This window comes from Acinonyx jubatus, chromosome A3 (genome assembly GCF_027475565.1).
Source record: "Acinonyx jubatus isolate Ajub_Pintada_27869175 chromosome A3, VMU_Ajub_asm_v1.0, whole genome shotgun sequence".
Taxonomy (NCBI): Eukaryota; Metazoa; Chordata; class Mammalia; order Carnivora; family Felidae; genus Acinonyx; species Acinonyx jubatus.
Window position 1 is genome coordinate 9,987,932 of NC_069388.1, and position 23,492 is coordinate 10,011,423.

General features: G+C 49.1%; 1 protein-coding gene across 3 annotated transcripts in view; it reads left to right on the forward strand.

The window, feature by feature from the left end:
* Positions 1 to 6,112: 6,112 nt before the first annotated feature.
* ZFP64 (ZFP64 zinc finger protein) overlaps positions 6,113 to 23,492 on the forward strand; it is a 90,780-nt gene continuing 73,400 nt past the window's right edge. Inside the window, exons 1-2 of one of the 3 annotated variants that reach the window (XM_053199818.1) lie at positions 6,113 to 6,739; positions 10,252 to 10,491. In XM_053199818.1, the coding sequence (XP_053055793.1) occupies positions 6,694 to 6,739; positions 10,252 to 10,491 (286 nt within the window). In that variant the 5' untranslated portion in view covers positions 6,113 to 6,693. The remainder of the gene's footprint in view (positions 6,740 to 10,251; positions 10,492 to 23,492) is intronic. The other 2 variants (XM_053199817.1, XM_053199816.1) reach the window with 2 other exon arrangements.

Here is a 23,492-nt window from a genome sequence, read left to right on the forward strand (position 1 = left end):
TTAAAAAAAGAAGAAGAAGAAAAATGTTTACAATGGGAGAAAAAAATCGGTTACTTGAAACAATGAACTATCTTGCTAAGAGAAGGTTATCTTTGCTCATAAAACTTGTGACAATTAATCCAGTGATTATGACCTTGTTATTCTGGTTATGATTAACATTACCAGGATTTAAAAATGTATATTCTCTTAATAAGTTAAGAAAGTATCTGAAAATCTCCTTCCAGAAATTAAGAAAATAGTTCTCATAGATTGATTTTGAAACACTGTGCAAAGCTCGGTTCTTCTGCAGTTTATGTTACCTGCCCTCAAAGAGTCTAACCTAAAATCATCCTTCATTGGCCTTCTGACTGGAGGAAATCTATTTACCCTTTATGAGACTCCGTTTCTACATCAATAAAATCATGACAATAGTGTCTACACCTCTGTTGTTCTAAGGGTTAAATGACAAACACAGGTAATGTAGGTAATTCCTTGGCAGAGATTTTTAGTCAAAAGAAATATTTAAACCATAGGAAAGGACAAATCCCTTTTTCTCAGAAACATATTGGAAAGTTTGGGTAAATTCAAATACATGCAGCACAAGGGCAATGATCTAGGGGACTAAAACTCAATCTTGATATCAAGAAGTAATAGGGAGGAGTGGAGACTGGGGTAAATTGGAGAGGCCGGGCTTTATATGAAGGGGAGGCTTCTCAGACCCAGGCAAGTGCTGCTATACACATATGATAATCCAGGCCCAGATTTGCCAGATCTCTCCATTTTTTCAAAAAAAAAAAAAAAAAGAATGCTATAAATCCCTATTTTTCTGAGAAATTTGTCATCTTTTAAGGATTGGCAATAGATTTAAAGTTCATTTATTTGTTTTGAGACAGAGCGTGAGCAGGGGAGGGGCAGAGAGAGAGGGAGAGAGAAAATCGCAAGCAGGCTCCAAACTGTCAGTGAAGAGCCTGACATGGGACTCGATCCCATGAACTGTGAGATCATGACCTGAGCTGAAACCAAGAGTCAGATACTTAACGGAGTAAGTGAAGCGCCACCCAGGCGCCCCGGGATTGACAACAGATTTAAATTTATTCTAGAGTCTAGATTTCCAACCTGTAGCAGGATTAAATCTAAAACCTACAGGGAGTTTGCCATTGTTTGGTTGTATTTTATTAAGTGAGAAGTAGTCAAAACCGTAAGAACAGAAGAGACCGTGAGCATTCTAGTCAGGCCAAGCCTTTTTAAGAAATGTAATTCTTTTTTTTTTTAAGTTTATTTATTTTTGAGAGACAGAGTGCAAGTGGGGAAAGGGCAGGGAGAGAGGGAGACACAGAATCCGAAGCAGGCTCCGGGCTCCGAGCTGTCAGCACAGAGCCCGACGCGGGGCTCGAACCCACAGACCGCCAGATCATGACCTGAGCCAAAGTCGGATGCTTAGCTGACTGAGCCACCCAGGTGCCCCTAAGAAATGTAATCCTTAACCCAGAAATTCATCTGGAAGGAAACCATATTGAGAAAATGATCTGAAAAGAAAAGGGGAGGAAAAACCCTTCCAAATGGTGTTGAAACAAGTTCTCATAGCCGCTCTGTTCAGGACGGCTGGCAGACAGAGGCAATGGGTTCGCCTGGGCCAATAAAAAAGCCACTGAGCGTATGACTTATGACATTTAAAAAGTAATTAACAACATCCAATAGCACATCAAATAAATTATGATGCAATCCTATAATAAAATATCATGCAACCATTAAAACTAACAGTGAGAAGCACAAGCTTGCACACACCAAGAGCATCACCATCACCCAAGGGGCTCGTCGAGCGTAAAGACGCCCAAGCTTCCTGCCAGTCCGCCTGTACCAGGGTCTCCACAAATGGAGTGGGGGGAATCTGCATATGTCGCAACTTCCCGGGTGATTCTAATGCACCAACCAAACTGGGAAAACCCTTCTACATCAAAGCCAGTTATGAAACAGTCCGCAAAGTATTGAGTTTGATGAGGATTTGATTCCACTGCATGTGAAAGAAACACACACACACACAAACACACACACACACAAGTAACAGTGGCTGAAACAAAATAAAAGTGCATTTCTCCTGTAAACGAAGCCCAGAAGTCGGCAGTCCAGCTGACAGCTCCACAAAGAAGTTAGGGACCTCACCAGCCATACCTAGAGTATAACTTCCTTCTCATAGTCCAAAATGGCAGCTAAAGCTCCAGCCATCACATCTTCTTTCCAAGCAAGGACGGGAGGGAGTGAAAAAGAAGAAGGGGCAAATGGCTATGTCCACTGTTATGTTTAGGAGATTTCTGGGAAGTTCCATCACAACAATTCATTTACATTGTGAGAATGCAGTCATGGATCCATGTCTGGCAACAAAGGAGGCTGGAAAAAGTCTTTTTCCAGGAGGCCATGCACTCAGCTGCAAATCAAACATTCTGCAACTACGAATTTGAGACAACCATTGTACATAAACAGCATTCCCTACCAGAAGTCTAATATTAATATGGTGACTCGTATTGATTTGAACCGTATGAAATTAACATTTTTAAGTTAAAATTAGACAAACATCAGCAGTTCATTTGATTCATTCTATTGTATTTCTATGGAAAAATCTAAAAAGATATAGAGTACATAAGTGAATACTGGTTATCTCTGAATGGTGGGATCTCAGGTAGCCATATATTATTTGTATAACTTTTAAAAATAATGATCATAATACATACCCCAAAAAGGGAGCTTAAAATGCCATGTAAGTTAAAATCACATTTTTATAAAGTATATGAATACAACGTGTGTGTTTATGCATATATACATATACACAGATGTACATAGACACAAAGAAAAAAAGACTTTAGGTATATTTATCAATCAGATATTATTTCTTGGGGGTGCCTGTGTGGCTCAGTCAGTAGAGCATGTGATTCTTGATCTTAGGGTTGTGAGTTCAAGCCCCACAGTGAAGGTAGAGCTCACTTTTAAAGAAATGCTAGGGGCGCCTGGGTGGCGCAGTCGGTTAAGCGTCCGACTTCAGCCAGGTCACGATCTCGCGGTCCGTGAGTTCGAGCCCCGCGTCGGGCTCTGGGCTGATGGCTCAGAGCCTGGAGCCTGTTTCCGATTCTGTGTCTCCCTCTCTCTGCCCCTCGCCCGTTCATGCTCTGTCTCTCTCTCTGTCCCAAAAATAAATAAATGTTGAAAAAAAATTTAAAAAAAATAAAGAAATGCTATTTCTGGGTACTATATTATAAATGTGTTTTATTTTCTTCCTTATGTTTTTCTGTTTTTTTTTCCCCCAAATTTCTAACACTGACCCTGTAATACTCCTACAATAAGAAAAACAAGCATGGAAAGAAAAAAGAAAAAAAGAAAAAACAAGGAAAGAAGGAAGTTTAAGACCAGAAAAAACACCACTGCAGTGATCTACATGTACAAGAGTAAGTATGGCTGGGCATAGTAGCAAATGGTTAAATTCGAGCTGATGGAAACATACACAAGTTCATTCAACAACAAAAAAAATGTATTGAGGCCACCTGTGAACCAGGCCCTGCCCTAGGCTCTGAGAATACAAGGTTAATAAAATAAGTCAGGTCTATGCCCTCTTGGACCTTATAGCCAGTGGGGAGATAGATAATAACCAAGTAAAAATGAAAAATAGATAGGGGCACCTGGGTGGCTCGGTTAAGCGACCGACTTCGGCTCAGGTCATGATCTCACGGTCCGTGAGTTCGAGCCCCGCGTCGGACTCTGTGCTGACAGCCCGGAGCCTGGAGCCCGCTTCGGATTCTGTGACTCCCTCTCTTTCTCTGCCTCTCCCCCCGCGCACGCTCTCTCTCTCAAAAAATAAATAAGCATTTCAAAATTAAAAAGAAAAAAAAGTAATGAGAGCCGGGATGTGTTGCCCAGTTATACGAGCCATGCGCTGTTGTAAGCCCGTTACACGTATGGACCGGCTTCCTCTGAAAAACAACTTAATGAAGTAGCTACTCCTATTATCTCCACTTACAGAAAATTGAGACACAGAGCAGTTGCCCAAGGTCACCCAACTAGTCACCGCGAAGCAGCTCCCGGATTTACGTGGCCGTGGAACAGGCGGTCTGCCTCCAGATCCTACAGACTTCACCACCAGTTGGTAAAGCCCAGGCTTTTATCTCAATCAGAATTACCTGCGGCGCTTGTGAAATACGTGCAAATGACCAGGTCTTACCCTAGGAAAAGCTGCAGTAGGTCCAGACTGGGACTGGAGAATTTGGTCTCTCCAGGCGTTTCTTCTCTGCAGGCAAATATGAAGAATTCTGGTCCCAACAAAAGGAATCTGTGGCAACAGACGCAGAGGGGCGCTCACCTCTCCGGGCTTGGGGAGCTGGGGCATCATTGACCGGGAAGGGTGGCGAGGCTGGAAATCGTCTGCATCTGGATCCGGGTGGGGCTGATTGAGGTGTGCACCTGGGCGCACATTAATCAAGCATTCGAAAATACACATTGCCCTAAGCGGGAGGGCCTTTCTAGATCCTGTGAGCTGGGGATAGGTATAGTGAAGGTGGCGTGGTAGAGTGCCCAGAGGGGCAGATGCTTTAGATAGGAGACAGGAAAAATCGCCCTAGGAAGGGGACATTCCTTTTGGCCCTGGATGACAGAAAGCATTCAGTCCTGGGAAAAGATTCCAGACAGAGGGTGGGACAGATGCAGAGGCCCTGGGGCAACAGCAAGATGGCAGATGGCACTGGCCTGAGCAAAGCAAGAGGAGAGTGGTAAGGCGTGCAGGGGGCGGGGATTGGCCAATTCACATCCAGCTCATTCCTGCCTCAGGGCTCTTGCTCCCCTCCACCGCCTACCATCTACAGAACTTCCCTGCTCTCAGTTTGATTATTAGCTACCCAGAGAGGCCTTCCTTGACCATTCCTGCAGCCATTATCACAGCCTTGTTTTGTGTCTCCTGAGACTTTATCGCTGTTAAGAAATCACACTGCTGATAGGACTGTATTTAGTGTTGGCTAAATCACTAGCCACTCGCCAAGTTCTATTAGAGAGGTACCAAATCATTTGGATCACCCTCGTACCTCCAGGGGTTAGCACAGTGCCTGGCACATTGCAACACTTACACAGAAATAATTGGAGGAATGAACAAATCCTTAAAGGAAGCAGCAGGGGAAGTTCCATTAGTTACACAGTCATATTTACTGAGAAGCTACTATGTGCCAGGCACTAGGCCAAGTCGCTGGGGATAAATCTATCAGTGAAGCAACGAGATATTTTTTTTAATCCCACTTTCTTGGGAGCTTCTGAATGTGTAAGGGGGAACAGGTAATACACAAGTACATTATCTATCTCCTAGATCCACGGATCCGTGGATGGATAGATACACTACAGATACATAACGCTAACTGTAATAAGTTCTGGGAAGAAAGAAAAGGCAGGCCAGAGAGACACAGGGAGCAGTCGGGTGAGGGAAGAGGAAGCTTCGATGTTAGAATGGGCTAGCCAATGGGGTGCCTGGGTGGCTCAGTGGCTTGAGCGTCCGACTTCAGCTCAGGTCATGATCTCACAGTTCGTGGGCTCGAGCCCCGCATCGGGCTCTGGGCGGACGGCTCAGAGCCTGGAGCCTGCTTCCGATTCTGTGTCTCCCTCTCCCTCTGCCCCTCCCCCATCTACACACGCTCTCTCTCTTTCAGAAAGTAAATAAACATTAAAAAATTTTTAAGTAGAAGGGGTTAGCCACGACTGGCCTCCCCAAGAACGTGAATTTGAATCAAGACCCGAAGAGAGTAGGGAGTGGAGAGAAGGCTAGCACAGGAGACTTGAGGCCGGTGAGCGGTTTGCCGCTGAAGCCCGAGGGAAGTAGGAGACGAGGTCCACCGAGCGGGTACCGATCAGGGAGGGCTGCGTCCACCAACGACTGGGACTTCACTTGGAAACTTGGAAGTGCTTGTTCTCGCACCTCCCACCAGACCTCACTGCATCAGAAACTCTGGGGTGGACCCCGCAGCCGGCGTTCTAGGAGGGGCCCGCCAGGTGACAGGGCGCGATGAAGTGTGCAGAACCCGGGGGTGGGCGTTCGAGCCCAGTTGTTACTCTTATGATCCACGTGATCACGGTCCTCGGTATTTCACTAGCTGGGCAGGGGACCCGCCCAGCGCTTCGCTGATTTGCCGGGCGCTGACGCTCAGCTGGGGTTTCTCCCCAGCCCGCCGCGCCCCGCGCACCCACCCCCCAACCGCAGCTTGACGCGGTCCCCTCTGCAAAGCGCCCCCGTGATCCGGGAGCGACGCCCAGGGCGGCAGGTGCAAAAGCGACCGAGCCGGGGAGGCCAGACTTCCTCGGCCGAGACCGCAGGGGTTCGGGCCGGGCGGCGGCGGCCGGGGGTGGGGGCGCATCCCTCGCCGCCCGCGGTCGCCCAACCCGCCGGGACGCTGGTGCGCGGTCCAGATCCCGGGGGATTCCGCGCTCCCAGGCCGCGCGGCCCGGGCATCGGGATTGGCCCGCAGCTTCCCCCGGGAGCCGCTGATGCAAAGCCAGGCTGGGGCGGCCGGGCCCGGCCAGCGCCCTCTAGGCAGCGGAAGTGGAGCTTGCTTTACATCCGTCCTCCCCGCCTGGCGGAGTTGGGAGAAGGAAGGCTGGGGGGGTGTGGAAAAATAAAAGGAAAAGTGCTTGCACCATGTAGATCAGCGCCCCCCGCCCTGGCACCCCGGCCGGCCGGGGACCTCCCAGTCTGCGGCCATGAACGCGACCAGCGAGGGCGAGAGCTTCCCGGGCTCGGTGCAAAGTAAGTGCTTTTCCGGGCGCAGTGCGCGCTCCGGGGCCCAGTGCGCGCTCCGGGGCCCGGGCCCAAGCACGTCTGCGACGCAGCGAGCAGGCCCGGGGCCCCGAAATCGGGGTGACGGCCCGGAGCCGGCGTCTCGGGCACCGCGGCGGGCGCGCCGGGCAGGGGGCGCCGGAGTGGGCTTGGGATGGGGGCACCCAAGCCAGTGGAAGGCGGGGGGCGCTCTCCAGCCTGGCGAGACCCCTTGCAAAGGAACGGTGGGGGAGGGCACGCCGTTCAGACAATCGCCACCCCCTCGGGGTATTCCCCGCCCCCCTCCGGGCGGAGTTTGGGGGGTTTGGGGGGTAACTGCGATTACGCTGATGGGAAAACTTCTGCCTTGGCGGCTCAAAAATCATTGAAGTCTGGGGATCCGAGGGTTGCATGAGGTCTGGCGGGCTGGGCTGGCCGCGGCACTGCAAAGCCTTTTACGCATGAAAGGTGGAGATCTGAATGGGGAATGGGGCGGTGGTCGCTTTCTTTGAGTTTGGGATTCACTTGAATTTGCCTGACGAGGACAGCAGCCTGATTCACGTACCTCATTTCTCCCGCTGCATTGTTTCCCAAAGTGGGGTCCGGAGCCTGAGCGCAAACCAGCCACCTGGGAGCGCGAGCGCTTATTTAAAAAAAAAAAAAGAGAAAAGAAAAAAAAGCTCCCTGGGCCCCACCCATGAGATGGGGGACGTGGGGGAGGGGATCCTTGGCCTTACCCTGAACGCTTCGGACGCACACAGCCTAGAGAACCCACCTCTGGCACAGGGGGTTGCAGATACCGGGCGCATAGTAAGCGCTTCTCTTAGCCGCTTTGAAGACATTGCCTCCCCAACTTGGCTAGGTATTCCTTGCATAACTTGTGAAAAGCCCAGATTTCTCTAAACACCAGCCCCTTCTGCGCCCACCTCCATTATGACTCAGTATCTCCAAAGTGGGGCTCAGATGTGTCCCATGTTTAACACCCCCCCACACACACACCCCCAGATTTTTCTGATACCGAGACAGATTTGGAGTACGGAGTGAAGATAAAGGGGTTCTTTCTCGTTGCTGTTAAAAGCTTGTACCCGTGCCCAGTGTTTTTTATCTGGTCTGTTAATTCTCACTACAAATGCAGGAGGTTAGGTATATTTTATCAGTCCCAAGTTTTCAGAGGGGGATACCCTCACATTCAAATGGGGTAACTTAGTGCACCACCAGACTCCTGCCGGGGGATGGAGACCCTGTGCTGGCCTTTTACAAGCACGATCTCGGTTAATCCTTGGCACCTTCCTCTGCAACAGAAACTTCCCATTTTACAGACGAGAGAGACGAAGCCCGAGTCACTGTAAATCGTAGTGTCTGGATTCTAAGGCAAGTCTCGGTCATGACCTGTACACTTGGCCACATCCTGGAGCCATTGTTATTAAGACCCTTCCATACTGGGTATCAGTCTTGTTCGATCATTAAGGAATCCTCATCGATGCAAATCACTTCATTTCCTGGTTCCTTGTTTCCCTGTTAGTCTCATGGGCACCTCAGCGACAGGGAGGCAGTGTTCCAGACGAATAGAAAAGGCTTCGTTTCTTCCATCCATCGACTTTGATGTACTTAAGTGCACACGGCACTCTGCAAGACGGCTTATACAACGTGGCAACACAGGGGTGCCTGGGTGGCTCAGTCGGTTGGGTGTCCAGATCTTGACTTCAGCTCAGGTCTTGATCTCACGATTTGTGAGTTCGAGCCCCACATCGGGCTCTGCACTGACAGCGTGGAGCCTGCTTGGGATTCTCTGTTCTCCCACTTTGTCTTCCCCTCTGCCGTTTATGTGCTCTCTTTCTCTCTCTTTCAAAATAAATAAATAAACCTAAAAAAAAGTAAAATAAAATAAAAAAAGTGACAGCACAGCCCGGAGGCTGTGTCTTTAACAAGTCAACCAAATTGTATTTCCACACAGAGGTTACTTGCCTTTGCTCAACTTGGGGGAAAATGGAACATAATGGAAATATTTATAAATTTTCAGAAAGTTATGATGCATATATACAACCACATATGCACAAAGGTAGTTTTCATAGGATTTAGACTTGAGGAAAATTAGAAATAATATAAAGACCTTGTAAGTACTGAGGTTATGATGCATGGATAACATATGATCGTGTGCTATTAAATAATAAGATTTATAAAAACTTTAGTGATCTAGCCATAACGCTTATGTGATATTATGTGGGGAAAAGACCAATTTTATAGTACATTATGATCTTAATTTTTAAGCGTTAACGAATGGAAGAAAATGTTTTGTAATGTTCATGGTACCCAGAGGTGGAAAGATTGTGAGTGATTTTCCTTCTGCTTCTTCTCTTCCCAATTTTCTGTTATTAACATGAGTTTCCTTATGATGAGGCAAAGAAAATTTTAAAAATAAAAATAAAGGTAGTCCTATTAGAGACTCATTCATTGATTGTGTATCTTTTTTATATGTTTTTAAGTTTTATTTATTCTGAGAGAGAGAGAGAGAGTGTGTGCATGCGTGTGTGCTCACACAAGCAGGGGAGGGGTGGAGAGAGAATCCCAAGCAGGCTTCACCCCATCAGCACAGAGTCAGACACAGGGCTTGAACCCACGAACCTCTGAGATCATGACCCAAGCCGAAGTCTGACGCTTAACTGTCTGAGCCAGCCAGGTACCTGATTGTATTTATTTAGCAAACACTTACATAGCACTTTCTGATACAGTGCCAGATATTGTGGGAAGTGCTTTGCAAATGTTAACACGTTGTTAACTTTTGGTATCATTATGGTTAACTTTTGGTATCATTATGGACTGTTGAGAAACAGTACCCCTATCAGTTAGGAGTGAATTTTGGCTACAGGTAACAAACTGAACTATCCCAGCCTAATGAAAAGTCTGGGATTGGTTGATTCAGGGGATCAATGAAGTAAGGATGAGCATCTGTAGGGATTTTAGCATTTTCCTTATAGTAACAACATGGCTGCAGAAGCTCCTGGCATCACATCCGCATGCAAGGCCAGAAGAGCAGGGGACCAGTGCCAACCATGTCTAACCCCTTTTTATCACGAAAGCCAGATTTTCCCAGAAGTTCCCAAGTATGTAAGGGACCAAGATTATTTAGACTGGTAGTTCTCCTGGATGGGGGCGGGAGGGTTGTCCAAGCGGAGGGGTTGGTTTTCCTAATGACTGGGAAGTACAACTACCTTTGGTGGGGATAGGACTAGCTCCCGGTCCTTCAGAGTGCAAGCAGCCCTGCACAGCCAAGAACTTTCTTGCGTAAAATGCCACCGGTGTCCCCACGGGCAACGGTGCAAAGGTGCCAGGAGCCGGAAGTTGGGTCTGGGAACGCTGCTGCTGGCTGGGACAAAAGAAGGGAGCAGAACGGACATGGCGCCAACAACTGGCCGTCGCTGCCGCGATCTGGTCGGTGTTGCGATTTGAAGCTGTTTGGAATTGACCGCTTAATTAATCTGTGACTTTCCCTTTGTCCCATGGAGTTCCAGGTGGCACAACGGTGCTGGTGGAGCTTACTCCGGACATCCACATCTGCGGCATCTGCAGGCAGCAGTTCAACAACCTGGATGCCTTTGTGGCTCATAAGCAGAGCGGCTGCCCGCTGACCGGCTCGTCCGGCGCCGCCCCCAGCACGGTCCAGTTTGTGTCTGAAGAAACCGTGCCTGCCGCCCAGACTCAGGCCACCACCAGGACCATCACCTCCGAGACCCAGACGATCACAGGTACGGCCGGGGGGACGGGAGAGGCGTCCTGCTTATGTCCCCGGCACCTCCGCGGAACTCACTGAAAACGTGGATTCCCGGGGTCCACCCCGTGGGGTTGTGGATTCTTTTTCTTTTTCTTTTTCTTTTTTTTTAATGTTTATTTACTTTTAATTTTGAGAGAGGGAGAGCATGAGAGGAGCAGAGAGACGGGGAGACACAGAACCCGCCGCGGGGCTCGAACTCATGACCCGAGCCACAGTTGGACGCTTAACCGACCGAGCCCCCCGGGCACCCCACGGATTCACTCTTTTTAAACAAGCTCCAATGGGAAGCCAGCTGCCCAGCCAGGTTTGGGAACTGCTGGGTGAAAACGTCAAGTGTTAGCAGTTAGAGATGCTGTCACATGTTGAAACAGGCAAAAAACAGATTTCTGAAACGAAAACCTGTACATACTAAGGAAACAAAAATACTTGCAGGAAATACGTTGCATGGGAAAAAGGCAGTTGTTTTGGGTGGTGGGACTATGTGTATCATCCCAGAATTTGCTTCATTTTTATAAAGGGACAAACAACATAGGTTTGTCTTGAATCTGCCAGCAGGCATTGACGTCCACCCTCCCCTGTGCTGCCTGCCAGAAAGATAGAAAAGTTCGTCCTAGTTCTTGGTTGTGTTCATTTACTCCACCAAAAATAAATTGCAGGGCCCCCCCGGGGGCTCAGTCAGTTAAGCAACCGACTCTTGGTCGCAGCTCAGGTCTTGATCTCGGGGTCGTGAGTTCAAGCCCCGCACTGGGCTCCACGCTGGGCTTGAAGCCTACTTAGAAAAAATTGCAGATGGGTCCAAAATTGAAATGGTTTCATTTCACAACGAAACCATAAAAGTTCTAGAGTAAATATATACACACACATACACACTCACGTAAAAACACTCGTGCACAAACATATACCTATACTTATACCTCTATAATCTGTCTCAAGGGACTAGACAGACAACTTTAAAAACATGAAGTCACCCATTTATGAGGACATAGTACAAACACTGCTGAATCCTGTGGGGAAATAAAGAATGTATTCCTTACTTAAAAGCATTCAGGTTTTTAAATTCAAATCTGTGAGGCACCTGGCTGGCTCAGTTGGTGTAACATGCAACTCCTGATCTCGGGGCTGTGAATTTGAGCCCCACGTTGGGTATAGAAATTCTTAAAAATAAAGACTTGAAAAATACTATATATATATAAACAAAACATATACATATATATATGTATATATATATACACACACACACCCATATATATATACACGTATATATACATAGGGGTGCCTGAGTGGCTTATTCGGTTTAGTGTCCAATTCTTGGTTTCGGCTCAGGTCATGATCTCATGACTCCAAGAGTTCGAGCCCCGTTTTGGGCTCTGTGCTCATAGTGTGTAGCCTGCTTGGGATTCTCTCTCTGCCTCTCTCTCTCAAAATAAATACACTTAAATCCTCTAGCAAAAGGAAAAGAATGTGTATGTGGCTACAAATAAAGTTACAATTTTTCCAAAGTAAAAACAATGTATAAAATTAAAGACCCACAGCTGGGGGCGGGGTGGGGGGAAACTGTAGCATCGATGGCCAAGGCCTAATGTCCTTCATATACAAAGAACTCCTAAAATCAGACGAGATCGGGCGCGTTCAGGGTGGTATGGCCATAGACAGAACTCCTAAAATCGATAAAAGTAGAGAAAAAGAACCAAATGGAAAGGTCAGCAAAGGGCAACAGATGATATACGAAGGGCCACCAAATATGAAAGGATGCTCTGTCACCTTAGTCATTAAAGAAATGTAAGTGAAAAGACTTTGGACAGGAAACGGCTTTCGTTTTCCGGGGATGTAAATTCATATAACCTGGGCAATTTTGTGATATCTTTTAAATTTAAAATCTTTCAAATTTTAAAATGTACATTGACACATTTACCTAGTAAGTGCACTTTGCGGTATTTATCCCGTAAAATTTTATAAACCTACGTATCCTGTAAAATTTTATTCATTTACGGTATATACGGTCAAGAAAGTGGAACCTTTAGGGGTGCCTGGGTGGCACAGTCGGTTGAACGTCCGACTGTGGATTTCGGCCCAGGTCACGATCTCGAGGTTCGTGAGTTCAAGCCCCGAGTCGGGCTCTACACCGACCATGCAGCCTGCTTGGGATCCTCTCTCTCCCTGCCCTTCCCATGTCTCTCTAAATAAAGAAATCAACATTAAAAGAAAGAAAGTGGAACCTTTGTATATATACATGTATACATCAAGAGATGATGAGATAAGTAGACATCAGAGATTTGGACAACTGGACAATGAAGTATGACTTAGCCTTGAAAAGGGGAGCTAGATCTTTGTACGGACATAGATTCCCAGGGTAAGTGTAAAAAAAAAAAAATACACATACATATGCATACATGCATAGTATTCAAGGCAGGCTTCTAGAAGAGGAATGAGGTAGGTAATGTTAATGATAGAAGCTGTGCGTCAGGTGATGGGCACTGCTGGGGTGGGGGGGGGGGACTGTGGTAGAGAACAAGCATAGAGAAAAAGCGTGCGCGACTCATCCAAAGGTACAGCTGCCCTTTGGATCCGGTCACGTAGATATTTGGGATTTTCAGAGAGGCTGAAAAATATAAAATGTTCTACATTTTCAAACTTCATTGGCCAAACAAAATACATCTATAAGCTTGACGGAGTCTGCAGGCTTCTTCTAGCCTTTGTCTGACACTGTTCAGCAGGTGGTTAACCTGAAGCTGAGGAGTGGAGAGAACGTCTGGGGGGGGGGGGGAGGGGGCCGGCGGGCCACCAACCTGCACCTTGCTGATTCTGTCCTGTGTTGGCGTTTCCATTTTTTTGGCAATAAGCAAAGTTTTGTGGTTGTCTTCTTGACGCATCCACAAGAATGTTTCTGCTGAGGTTTTTTTTCCCCAAAGTTTATTTGTTTTTGGGTGAGAGAGAGTGAGCACGCGTGGGGGAGGGGGAGAGAGAGAGGGCAACAGAGGATCTGAAGTGGGCTCTACGCGGACAGCAGAGACCCGGATGCGGGGCTTGAACTTGTCACCTGCGAGACCATGACCTGAGCCGAAGGCCAACGCTTAACCGACTGAGCCACCCAGGTGCCCCTCTGCCGAGTTTTTAAAACACTGAAATATAATGATCTGATCACTCACAGGCCTTAAGGGGACAACCTTCTGATTTTACTGCTGGTCCAAGGGAAGCTGTAAGTGGGGAGGAGACACGGCCAGCGGCCACCACAAGTTCAGGACAGTCCCAGGACTTACACATTTTGGCCTTTACCCCCACGGCCCTGTCCCTGTTCACTGTCCTCGCAGTCAAACTCCCATCACCCCACACAGTGGGTACGAACCCTGTAGAACAATGCCTCGGGTTCAGGAGGCTTTACTTGTGGCCATTGCCCCTTTCTGGGTTCTGAGCCTTTCCTCGGGCTGTTCCCTGGGCCTGAAATACTTTTCCTGCCTTTACCCGGCATGACCGTCCACACAGAGGATCTGGTTTCATCTCAGGACACCCCCTTCACTCTGGTGGCAGCCCAGCCGAAGTCCTCTGTCTTCCAATGAACCCCGTTTCCTTGCCTTGGGGGCTTCGTACCGTGTTGTTCCCTCTGCGGGGGACTCCTTACGCAGACGTCAGAGCAGAGCTTAAAGGCATCTCCTCGGAGATCCCGTCTCGAACATCACACACACACGCTGTTCCCCCGAGCCAGGCCAGGTCCCTGTAATTAAATGAATATCTGGGGAACAAACTTCAGGTCTGTCCCATCACTGAGCCATGGGCACCGTGAGGTCAAGGGCAGCGCCCTTCCCGTCCACCACCACCGGATCCCCAGCACCAGCCTTTGCTCAGGGAATGACCAGCTGCCCCAGTCTCCCGTCCGTCGTGAGGCTGATCCCGCGCCCACAAACCTCCGTCTTGCGTCCTGTGTCTTTGCTCAAGGACGCTTACCCTTCCTTGGCATTTCTACAACCCTGCCATCCCTCATGCTGGCCATGCCTGGGTTGTGCCGGCCGCCCCGTGCGTTCAGGCTGGGCCTGGAGACCCCTGTGTGCCCAGCTCACGGTGCTGCAGGGAGCTCCGAGCTCCAGAGACAGACTGCCAGGCTTGCACCCCTGTCGGCCACCCACCAGCCCTAGACCGCGGGCAAGCTGCTCTCTGCTCGCTGCTTAATATTCCTCGTGTGCAAAAAGAGGTCACGGTGGCACCTAATGCTGTTAGGTAATAGAATTAGGTGCCTAATACCTAGTAATCATTGTGTTATTGGAGGACTCTGATAATCCACATAAAGGGTCTGGGACGGAGTAATTGGGCTCGGTAAACCACCGCCTTTATGAACAGGTGGCAAATGGACGTGAGACCTGCAGTCTGTTCCGTCTCTGCCTGACTCATCATTTCTGCTTCTGTGTCGCAGAACAACCAGAAGCCCGCCTTCTCCCCCCTTCTTTCACACTGTTTCATTTGGTCTTCTGGGCCTGACTCCCCGAAAGCTTGGGCTTCCCTGTTCCATTTAGTGGCAGTTCCGAGACCCGCCCGTGGACCAGAATCTCTGGGGAGCTTGTTAAAGATACCGATGCCCGGGCCCCCACCTCCTGAAGCCGAGCCTCTGGGGCCGAGGCTCAGGCATCTGTATTTTTAACAAGCTCCTAAGGGATTCCACGTCTCAGCCAAGTTGGAGAGTCCCTCGCTGCTCGAGGCCACGGTCTGACCCCCGACAGGCAGATTTCTCCAGATATTCTCACGCAGACGCTGTCCAAACTTGTTTGTGCCTCCCAGTCGTTGACTAAAGCCAAACCTTTCCGGATCGCTCAACTCATCTCTGTCCCTTCTCTGTCCAATAATATAGTTGAATCTAAAAGAGAATCATAGTAGTAGGTGGATGTAAAGTAAACTTGATTCTCTGCCTGCTTTGAAAGCTGCCTTTTGTCTGGCGTTTGGCCAAAGAACTTTTCTACAGGTGCAGTAACAGTAGATATTGACGCTGGTGAAAAAAATAGTGAGCAGCCCACATACATTTTCTAAGATTCTAAAAATCACGGGGCTTAGGAGTTAGGCCCCTGAGTTGGAGTCCTGGCGGTGACCATGGCAAATTATAGGAGCTCCTCGTGTCTTGTTTTCGAAGTGGGGATAAGAATAGATAGAAAGGCCACGGGGTTTGATAGTTAAAGAGTCTGGGTCCGATTCCCTTGAGTTCGATTCCCAGCCGCCCCCACCTGCGGTCAGGTAACCTTAGGCAGGTAACAGGATCTCAGTGTCTGTTTCCCCAGCTATGTAACATGCCGGTACTCACCTCAGAGGGTTATAGCCAGGCCTCCCCCATGGAAGACGCTTAGAGCTGTCAGTGTTAGCCCCTCGTACTTAACCACATCCGAGGGCTGTGAAAACGCAATGAAACAGCACAGAAAATGCGGCTGCAGGGCCCGGCCCATGACAAGCCCCCAGCCAAGAGTAGTTGAATCGATCTCTTGACCCAGAAGGATCTTTCTTTCTCTCCCCTTCTAGTTAATTCCTACCCTTTGGGTCCCACGCTAAAGGTCACCTCCACCTAGAAGCTCTCTGTGATTTCTCACTCCCCACACCCCCGAGGTTACATGTTTTACCGCTTCCCCACCCGGCACTTATTTATCTCGCTTGTGATTCACTAGCAATTTGGGGATAAGCAGTCTTTAGTTAGCTGGAGAAGTGGATTCAGATGCTGTCAGAGGGCAGGCAGGGACGGTGAATGCAGGAGCAGATTTGCCAGCTGGGAAAGGAAAGCCAGGAACCGGCACCAGCTTCGTCTTGGTATGACTAGGAGGTGGGCTGGCTCTACCAGGCAGGCTGGGCTGGTCCCCTGTCCTCTGTTCTCCTGGGAAACAGTTCCCAGAAGGCCAGCATGAGCTGGGCCGCTCTGGGACCCTGGGGCGACAGGACCACAACTGGACCGCTTCCTCCTCCTGAGACGCCAGATACCCGGCATCCCCTCCCCCACGCATCGGGGTGACAGCTGCTTCTCTGCCTATTACAGGTGAGCCTTTTCTCCTCCTCAGTCTTAACTAAGACACCAAATCCTAGGCTTCTCCCCACTTTCTGACGGCTTGCAGGCCGGCTTCCTCAGGCCTCCCCAAACCTCGCTTAACGTGAGCCCCAAACCAGTAAGAAGTCCTTTGTAGCCACCGGTTACTGAGATGCCCCGTGGCTCTCGTGGAATGACGCTTTCCTGCTGCAATGAGTGACAGACTTACTCAACCACAGGCATGTCCCTAGTGTCTCTGGCCAGAGGACATTGATAGAGGGAAGGTCCAGCCCACCTAGCTGGTTTTGGAAGCCTTGAAAGAGAATCCGAAGGCTCAGTTTGGCCTGTGGGCCCCCAATCAGTGGTTTAATTTCTTGTTTACTGGATTGTAGACCTCCCTGCCCGCAGGGACCTAATCGTCTTGCTTTCCTGCCCCCTCAGCACCAGACCTGGCACACCGGAGACCCTCAATAGAACAGTTCTGGAAGGGACACGGGAAAGGGCAGCTGTAGGATTAGATTAATGTGCGTGTAGCATGTGACTTGGTGTCTGCCCCATCCTGAGGGTCCAGGGAGGGCAGTCCCGTGAGACTGTTGTCACTGACAGACGCGGGAGCCGAGATAATGGAGATGCCTGTCCCTGGAGAATTCCAAGCCCACGGGGGAGGAGAATTTAGTTGCAAAGACATAGAAAACCAGCCGTCGGTGACAAGTCTGGCCTTGTGCAAAGAGTTAATGGAGTAGATTGGTCCCGGTGGGGAAAGCCAAGGGGGGGAAATGAGATCAAATGTATAACAGTCCTTGAAAGACTCACTGGCCTTTGGGAGGAAGATGGTGGGAAGGGGGCATTTCCTAATGGTGCTTTAGATGTGGAGAAGCTCCAGGCAGTATCTGGTAACAGTGGCTGGAGTGACAAAGAGTGTATGTGCTAGGAACCATGCTTCAGCTCTGGCCTTTATTCCGAAGGAACCGGGGAGCCATTGAAGGTTGTTGAGCAGGTGAGCGATTTAGTAAGATAAACTATATAATGATTTGCTGGAAGAATCCGACAATAATAGAGCCAATTCTTATATGAGTGCTTATTCACCATGTCTTTTCTAAGCACTGCATGTGAGCCATAAATTAGATGCGAAGAATGATTAATCCCCATGTTACCAATAACCAGCTAAGGCACAAAGGGGTTCAATAGCTGTCCAAGTTGACTGAGCCAGAAAGTAGCAAATCCAAGCCACCTGGCTAGAGAATCTGTGCACTTGACCACTTACGCACCACCCCTTAGAACACCCTCATGACAGTGTTTCTCAACGTGTCTGTGCCTCAGAAGCCCCTGAAACTTCGGTGAAACGTGGAAATATCCAGATCCCCTTCCCCTGGCGGTAACATCTCCGTGGCTCTGAAAGGGCCCTGGGAATTTGAACCAGCCGATGAAGGCTTGCGTTTTACAGAGATCCCCAGATCTGTCTATCCCCAGATAGATCCCAAGATCCCAAGAAGCTATCTGCATGACTGCCCCCGGGTTTTATGCCTTTTTTTTCCCCCACAAAAGGAAAGTTCACACCAAACTGCGGGATCTTAGTCCCAATTCCTACCTTCCGGGCGAGCGGGTCTGATTGGCTCAGCTCCTGTAGGTATCTGCTGCTGGACCAATCAGCTGCGGCAGAGGAGAGGGGGCGGTGTCAGGCTGGGACCTCACTTCGGACATGCGTGAAAACCCTTTGGAGGGGCATGAGTGGCCTTTTTTCTTAGGAGATGAATTCTAAGGGTGCATTTGGTTCCAGAACCCTAAATGTCAATCGTACGCGTGGACAACATTGGAAGAAACAGAAAAGTACAATCGATTTGAATATATGACAATGTAACAATATCCTTAATCTGTAAAGCTCATGTACAAGTCAATAAGAAAAAAGTGAAATTCAATAGAAAAAAAACACAAAAGAAAAAAATAGCATGAACAGGGAGTTCACTACAGAAGGTACAGGGATGGATAAAAAAAAAATGTGAAAAGGAATTCATCCTCACCAGTTGTTTGAAAAAAATGTGGGTTAACTAAAATGATCTCATTTTGTTCTGTCAAATAGCTGATGTGCTAGCAAAAGTGAAGGGGAGAATGTAAATTGATTTAGATTTGCAGAAAGGATCTTATAATCATGTATCACCAAGGAACACGGTGACCATACCATTGTGACCAATCCTGCAACTTAGAGGAATGTATCCAAAGTATCCAGAGGTCAGTTAAAAAGCTGGGGTGGGGGTGCCTGGGTGGCGTAGTCAGTTGGGCGACTGACTTTGGTTTAGGCGGTGATACCACGGTCCGTGGGTTCGAGCCCCGCGTCGGGCTCTGTGCTGACAGCTCAGAGCCTGGAACCTGCTTCGGATTCTGTGTCTCCCTCTCTCTCTGCCCCTTCCCTGCTCATGCTCTCTCTCTCTCTCTCAAAAGTAAATAAACATGAAAAAAAATTTTTTTTAATTTGGGGTAGGTGTTATTTATACAAATAAATACCCAGAAGCCAACTCAGTGTTAAAAACAGGGGAATGGATGATATAGCTCAACCAAAATGAAGGAATAGAATGTAGCCATTTGAAATTGTGACTTAGGTGAATGATAGCCTGGCCAACAGCTTCAAATGGTGACATTTTTTTTTCAACTTTTTTTTGTTTTTTGGGGGGGGGGGGGGGTGGGGGGGACAGAGAGAGACAGAGCATGAACGGGGGAGGGGCAGAGAGAGAGGGAGACACAGAATCGGAAACAGGCTCCAGGCTCCGAGCCATCAGCCCAGAGCCCGACGCGGGGCTCGAACTCACGGACCGCGAGATCGTGACCTGGCTGAAGTCGGACGCTTAACCGACTGCACCACCCAGGCGCCCCTCAAATGGTGACATTTTTTAACAAAAGGGGACTGTAACTGATTCAAGCCATGATCCCAGTTTTACACTTTTGAAATCTACATACAAAGAATGTGTTAGCCATTAGGTAGATCATTAATTCACAAATATTTTTTGAGCCCCTGCCCTTTACCAAGTTCTGTTAGTTGCTGGGAGACAGAGATGGAGAGGACAGGTGTGACCTCAGGTGTCTCATGCAACCAGAGGGAGGGGAGGACCACGATTAGATAATTTCCCAAGTAATTATTTGATCACAGTAGAGATTAGTGCTTTAGAGAAAAAAATAGAGAGTGTAATGAGCACATAACGCACATATGTATATTGCCATGTTGATGGCCTTGGGCAGTTTTTATTTTCCTCTCTGTGCTTTTTCTGTACTCCCTAGATTTTCTACAGTTAATGTTTACTTTTATTTAAAAAGAAAAAAGAAAAAACCAGGGGTGCCTGGGTGGCTCAGTGGCTTAAGCGTCTGACTTCGGCTCAGGTCCTGATCTCACAGTTTGTGAGTTCGAGCCCCACGTCGGGCTCTGTGCTGATAGTGCAGAGCCTGCTTGAGATTTTCTCTCTCCCTCTCTCTCTTTCCCTTCCCCACTTGCAGTCTCTCTCTCTTTCTCTGTCTCTCTCTCTCTCTCAAAAGTAATTAATTAATTTTTAAAAATACAGGGGCTCCTGGGTGGCTCAGTCGGCTAAGCGTCTGACTTCCGCTCAAGTCATGATCTCGCGGTCCGTGAGTTCGAGCCCCGCGTCGGGCTCTGGGCTGATGGCTCGGAGCCTGGAGCCTGCTTCGGATTCTGGGTCTTCCTCTCTCTCTGCCCCTCCCCTGCTTACGCTCTGTCTCTCAAAAATAAATAAGCATTAAAAAAATGTTTTTAATAAAAATAAAAGAGATAAAAAGGGGAGTCTTTAAAAATTGAAGGAGAGACGGGAGAAGCCAAAAGGGCTGGAGGATGTGAATAATGCCGTCAGATATCCGAAGGGCCATTTTGCAGAAAAGGAGCTCCCACTGGTCCACGTGAGCCCAGCGGGTTAAGACACTGAGGGGCGTGACCTCCGAGAGATTTGGCTTCTGTAACATTCATCTAACAGTCTTATATTTTAAGCAGCCTCATAACCGAGTAACCCAACACCCACGGTGCTCTGGCCACAAACCGGGACTTAACTACAACAGACAGGCTCTCGGGTGCACACCTGGACACCCAGAAAGCCAGGGAACTCCCCCAGGGACAAGAAACAAGACCGAAAGCCCAAAGCAGGTGTGTGAGGCTGTGAGCTGCCGGAGGGTGTGGGGGCAGGGGGCGGATCTCACTGAACGTGGGACTTGACTTTCATAGCCAAGCCAGAGGAGGAGGCAGCGAGGCCCTGAACCGCTTGAGAAAGCCTCGGGTCAGTGGGACCGTTCACACCCCCTTAACGCCTGGGTCACATCACACACAGACACCTAAAGGGGCCTGAGGCCACCCCCCCAGTGACCAAGGCCACTTGAAGCCTTTCCCTGGGTATCTGTAGGCCCTGCTATTCCCAGGGCCTCCTAGAAAGAAGCCAGAGGGGGCGGCGGGGATGGAGGGCGGGGGGAGGGACCCTTTCTAAAGCCAGCCCGAGGCTCCAGCAAGATTGGTAACCAGAGACCCCAGTGCTCCTTTCTCGCGTGTTGAATTCCAGGCACCTGCAACAGCCACTGTGAACAGCTACGTGCTTCCGTGTTCTGAAATGTCACCTTCTCCCCGAAGCCCTCACAGATCCCCCTACTTGAAACTGCATGGCCCCCCAGCACTCCCTGGACCCCTTCTCTGCGTATTTTCCTCCATAGCATTTAGCTATATATCTGTATTCGCTATATGGCGTGTGGGTAAGTTACTGCCTGCACCAACTAGAGTGTGGGCTCCATGAAGGCAGGGATTTTTTTCTGAGTGGGGGGAGGGGCAGAGAAAGAAGGAGAGAGAAAATCCCAAGCAGGCTCTATGCTATCCGGCAGAGCCCAACACGCGGCTTGATCTCACGAACTGGGAGGTGAGGACCTAGGCCAGAATCAAGAGTCGGACGCTCAGCCGACTGAGCCACCCAGGCACGAAGGCAGGGACTTTTGTCCCTTTGGCTCACTGATGTGTTTCTACTGCCTAGAACGGTGTCTGGCCTGCAGTAGGTGCTTAATAAACGAGGGGCGCCTCGGTGGCTCAGTCAGTTAAACAACTCTCACTCTCTCTCAAAATAAACAAACATTTAAAAAAATATTTGCTCTGGGGCGCCTGGGTGGCTCAGTCGGTTAAGCGTCGGACTTCAGCTCAGGTCACGATCTCGCAGCTGTTGAGTTCGAGCCCCGCGTCGGGCTCTGGGCTCACAGCTCAAAGCCTGGAGCCTGCTTCGGATTCTGGGTCTCCCTCTCTCTCTGCTGCTCCCCCGCTCATGCTGTCTCTGTGTCTCAAAAATTAATAAACATTAAAAAAGATTTTTTTTTAATATTTGCTGAATAAGTCCATGAAAAATGACAACAGGGGTAGCAGTTTCCATTTCTGATTTCTACTCTTCACAATAGCTCTAGGAGGTAGGAATAGAAATTGTACCCATTCTCCAGGTGAGGAAACTGAGGCTCAAGGAGATAAGACTTAAGAGCCCAAGCTCTTGAGCAAACCCTTTCTGGTCTTGGACCCGGCTACTTTGGGATGACTCACTCATTATGTGTCATTAGACCCACCCCAAAATGACCCCTGCAGCTGGGTGCCTGGCTCCCTTTGTTTCCTGCTGCCTCCCCCAGGACACCAAAAGCACCGGCAACTTGTCTATTTTGCCTAAAGGCGGAAATAGACACATGGAAATCCATCAAACTTCTGTGCATCCGAGGAAACAAGGCTGAAAAGACAACCTTGAGGTGCCTGGGTGGCTCAGCCCATTAAGCAACTGACTCGATTTCGGCTCGGGTCACGATCTCATGCGTGATTCATGAGATCGAGCCCCACATCGGGCTCTGCGCCGACCACGCAGAGCCTGCTTGGGATTTTCTCTCTCCTTCTCTTGCTGCCCCCTGCCCCCCCTCAAAATAAATAAATAAACATGTTTTGTTTTGTTTTTTAACGTTTATTTATTTTTGAGACAGAGAGAGACAGAGCATGAATGGGGGAGGGTCAGAGAGAGGGAGATACGGAATCCAAAACAGGCTTCAGACTCTGAGCTGTCAGCACAGAGCCCGACATGGGGCTCGAACTCACAGACCGCGAGATGGTGACCTGAGCCGAAGTTGGCCGCTTAACCGACTGAGCCACCCAGGCGCCCCTAAACACGTTTTTTTAAAAAGGCAACCAAGAGGCTCCCGGGTGGCTCAGTTGGTTAAGCGTCTGACTTCAGCTCAGGTCGTGATCTCAAGGTTCGTGAGCGCGAGCCCCGCGTCGGGCTCTGTGCTGACAGTTAGGAGCCTGGAGCCTGCTTCGGGTTCTGTGTCTCCCTCTCTCTCTCTCTCCCCCTCCCCCCACTCACGCTCTGTCTCTCTCAAGATAAATATTAAAAAAAAACTTTTTTTTAAACCCCAAATGTCTTTGCGAGCCTGCAAACAAACTTGAGCACTATTGAACACCTTGTTATCACTCAGCAGAAGGGTGTGCATTTTGGGGGACTACGTATATCGAGCTTCATTGTTTAAACATCTTCCAAGATGTTGCATGATGAACCGGGTTGAAGATGAAAAGTAACCGTGTACGCGGAAATACCCGCAAAGAGTAGCAGGGGGTCAATTTGATACTAATGACGCGGATGGTTGTTGGAGGAACAACGCGGTGCTTGCCGTGGTGCTTGCCGTTCTTGCAAAGCAACAACCAGGAGAGATGAACTCCCTCAGTTAGACAAAGCTGCGTTAAGTGTTACTGAGGTGCATGGAGAGCGTTCTCAAACTTGACCACGTATCAGAACGACCTGGGGGGCTTGTTAGAACACAGGCTGCTGGGTTTCTGAGTCCGTGGGCTGGGGCGGGACCCGAGGATCGGCCTTGGTAGCAAGCTCCGCCGTGGGTCCAGGGCTGCTGGCCGAGGACCACGCTTTGAGAACTGAGCAGAGCGCTGGAAGCAAAATCCCACAGTGTAAATGAAACGTTGCAACAAGAGGCAAGTGTGGTTGGTACCTGCATCC